We start from the raw sequence: 2,640 nt of genomic DNA, 5'->3' as shown, positions 1-2,640 counted from the left end.
CCCGGCTAATTTTTGTATTTTTAGTAGACGGGGTTTCACCGTGTTAGCCAGGATGGTCTCGATCTCCTGACCTCGTGATCTGCCTGCCTTGGCCTCCCAAAGTGCTGGGATTACAGGTGTGAGCTACCGTGCCCGGCCAATTTTTACTTATTTTTTGTAGGGACAAGGTCTCGATTTGTTGCCTAGGCTGGTGTCAAACTCTTGGCCTTAGGAGATCCTCTGGCTTTGGCCTCCAAAAGTGCTGGGATTACAGGTGTGACCCATTACACCCAACTGGACACCTTTTCTAATCCCTAGCTAAGATCTGGGTTCCTAGATTTATGATCCTACATGACCTCATACTTCCCCTCAGCATCATTTATTGAAATTTGAAGGCTGGGTGAGGTGGCTCATGCCTGTAACCTCAGCACATTGGGAGGCCAAGGTGGGAGGATGGCCTGAGGTCAGGAGTTCAAGACTAGCCTGGCCAACATGGTGAAACCCCGTCTCTACTAAAAATATAAAAATTAGCCAGACGTGGTGGCAGACGCCTGATGTCCAGGTACCCAGGAGGCTTAGGCAGAAGAATTGCTTGAATCCGGGAGTCAGGGGTTGCAGTGAGCTCAGATTGTGCCACTGCACTCCAGCCTGGGCAACAGAGCGAGACTCCATCTTAAAAAAAAAAAAAAACTTGTAATCCATGTATATGTGTGTGTGGTGGCATCCACACGTGTAGGAGCTATGCCCACTGTATCTCCTAGTGACTAGTACAAGACGTGGGCAGAGGTGCTAAAAAATACACATTTTGTGTATTTTTTTATCAAGGCACCAGCAAAAAACATCAACAAAAAAATCACACACGTGGCTGGGCACGGTGGCTCATGCCTGTAATCCCAGCACTTTGGGAGGCCAAGGTGGGAGGATGACCTGAGGTCAGGAGTTCAAGGCCAGCCTGGCCAACATGGGGAAACCCCGTCTCTACTAAACATATAAAAATTAGCCAGGCATGGTGGCAGGTGCCTGATGTCCAGGTACCCAGGAGGCTGAGGCAGAAGAATTGCTTGAACCTGGAAGCCGGAGGTTGCAGTGAGCTGAGATTGTGCCACTGCACTCCAGCCTGGATGACAAGAGTGAGACTCCATCTCAAAAAAAAAAAAAAAAATTGTCATTCGTGTATATGTGTGTGTGGTGGCATCCACAAGTGTAGGAGCTATGCCCACTGTATCTCCTAGTGACTAGTACAAGACGTGGGTAGAGATGCTCAAAAATACACATTTTGTTTTTTTTTTTTATCAAGGCACCAGCAAAAAACAAAAAAAAAAATCACACATGCGGCTGGGCACGGTGGCTCATGCCTGTAATCCCAGCACTTTGGGAGGCTGAGGAGGGCGGATCACGAGGTCAAGCGTTCGAGACCATCCTGGCCAACATGGTGAAACCCCATCTCTACTAAAAATACAAAAATTAGCTGGGCATGGTGGTATGCGCCTGTAGTCGCAGCTACTCAGAAGGCTGAGGCAGGAGAATCACTAGAACACAGGAGGCGGAGGTTGCAGTGAGCCGAGATCGTGCCACTGCACTCCAGCCTGGGCGACATTGCGAGATTCTGTCTCCAAAAAAAAAAACATTGTAGATGGGAGGCTGAGGCGGGTGGATCACCTGAGGTCAGGAGTTTGAAACCAGCCTGACCAACATGGTGAAACCCCGCTTCTACTAAAAATACAAAAATTAGCCGGGCATGTTGCCACATGCCTGTAATCCCATCTACTTGGGAGACTGAGACAGGAGAATTGCTTGAACTTGGGAGGTAAAGGTTGCAGTGAGCTGAGATTGCACCACTGCACTCCAGCCTGGGCAACAAGAGGGAAACTCCATCGCAAAAAGGAAAAAAAAAACTTTTTTTGTACAAACAAGTTGTCGGTTGTCCAGACTGGTCACAAACTCCTGACCTCAAAGAATCCTCCAGCCTCAGCCTCCCAAGATGCTGGGATGACAGGCATGAGCCAGAGCACCTGGCCTGATTCTTAGTTGTTTCCTTCTGTTCTTTTATTCCTCCCTTCCTCTCGTCTTCCTACTTCTGTCTTCTTTTTCGTCTCTCAAGGGTAGAGACTGAGTCTGTCCCTCTGTCTGCAACCAGCACAGGGCTTGACATGGGGTCCTCCCAGCAGATGTTGGCAGGAGGAATGCCTCCTGCTCTGCCCTAGCATCCTGTCTTTGCAGGTTGGGCATCTGCCGGCTGGGCTCTGCCGCCTGCGAGGGTCTTTCTGCAGTGCTCCAGGCCAACCACCACCTCCGGGAGCTGGACTTGAGTTTCAACGACCTGGGAGACTGGGGCCTGTGGTTGCTGGCTGAGGGGCTGCAACATCCCACCTGCAGGCTCCAGAAACTGTGGTGAGCACTGGGGAGGGACGGGGTGGCGGTGGTCACATTTGCACAGTGGAAGCGCTTTCTCATCCTTCATTTTTCTGTTAATGAACTATCCTGCTTCACTACAAAAGATTCAGGTAGTAAGAAGAGAGGTGGAATGAAAAGACAGGAAGTTTCTCTGAACTTATTCTGATTTGGGGGTGCTGCCAGACTTAAAATTGAAAAAAATTTAAGGCTGGGAGCAGTGGCGCACGCCTGTAATCCCAGCACTTTGGGAAGCTGAGGTGGGTAGAT

General features: G+C 49.7%; 1 protein-coding gene across 2 annotated transcripts in view; it reads left to right on the top strand.

The window, feature by feature from the left end:
• Positions 1-2,640, top strand: part of NLRP12 (NLR family, pyrin domain containing 12) — a 39,894-nt gene that overhangs the window by 32,521 nt on the left and 4,733 nt on the right. Inside the window, exon 8 of one of the 2 annotated variants that reach the window (XM_011959370.1) lies at positions 2,200-2,370. The exons of the other annotated variant lie outside the window; for it this stretch is intronic. Coding sequence (XP_011814760.1) covers positions 2,200-2,370 — 171 coding nt within the window. The remainder of the gene's footprint in view (positions 1-2,199; positions 2,371-2,640) is intronic. 2 annotated transcript variants of the gene reach the window in all.

Source organism: Colobus angolensis, unplaced genomic scaffold, assembly GCF_000951035.1.
Source record: "Colobus angolensis palliatus isolate OR3802 unplaced genomic scaffold, Cang.pa_1.0 Scaffold490, whole genome shotgun sequence".
NCBI lineage: Eukaryota > Metazoa > Chordata > Mammalia > Primates > Cercopithecidae > Colobus > Colobus angolensis.
This window is presented reverse-complemented; position numbering and strand designations above follow the sequence as displayed.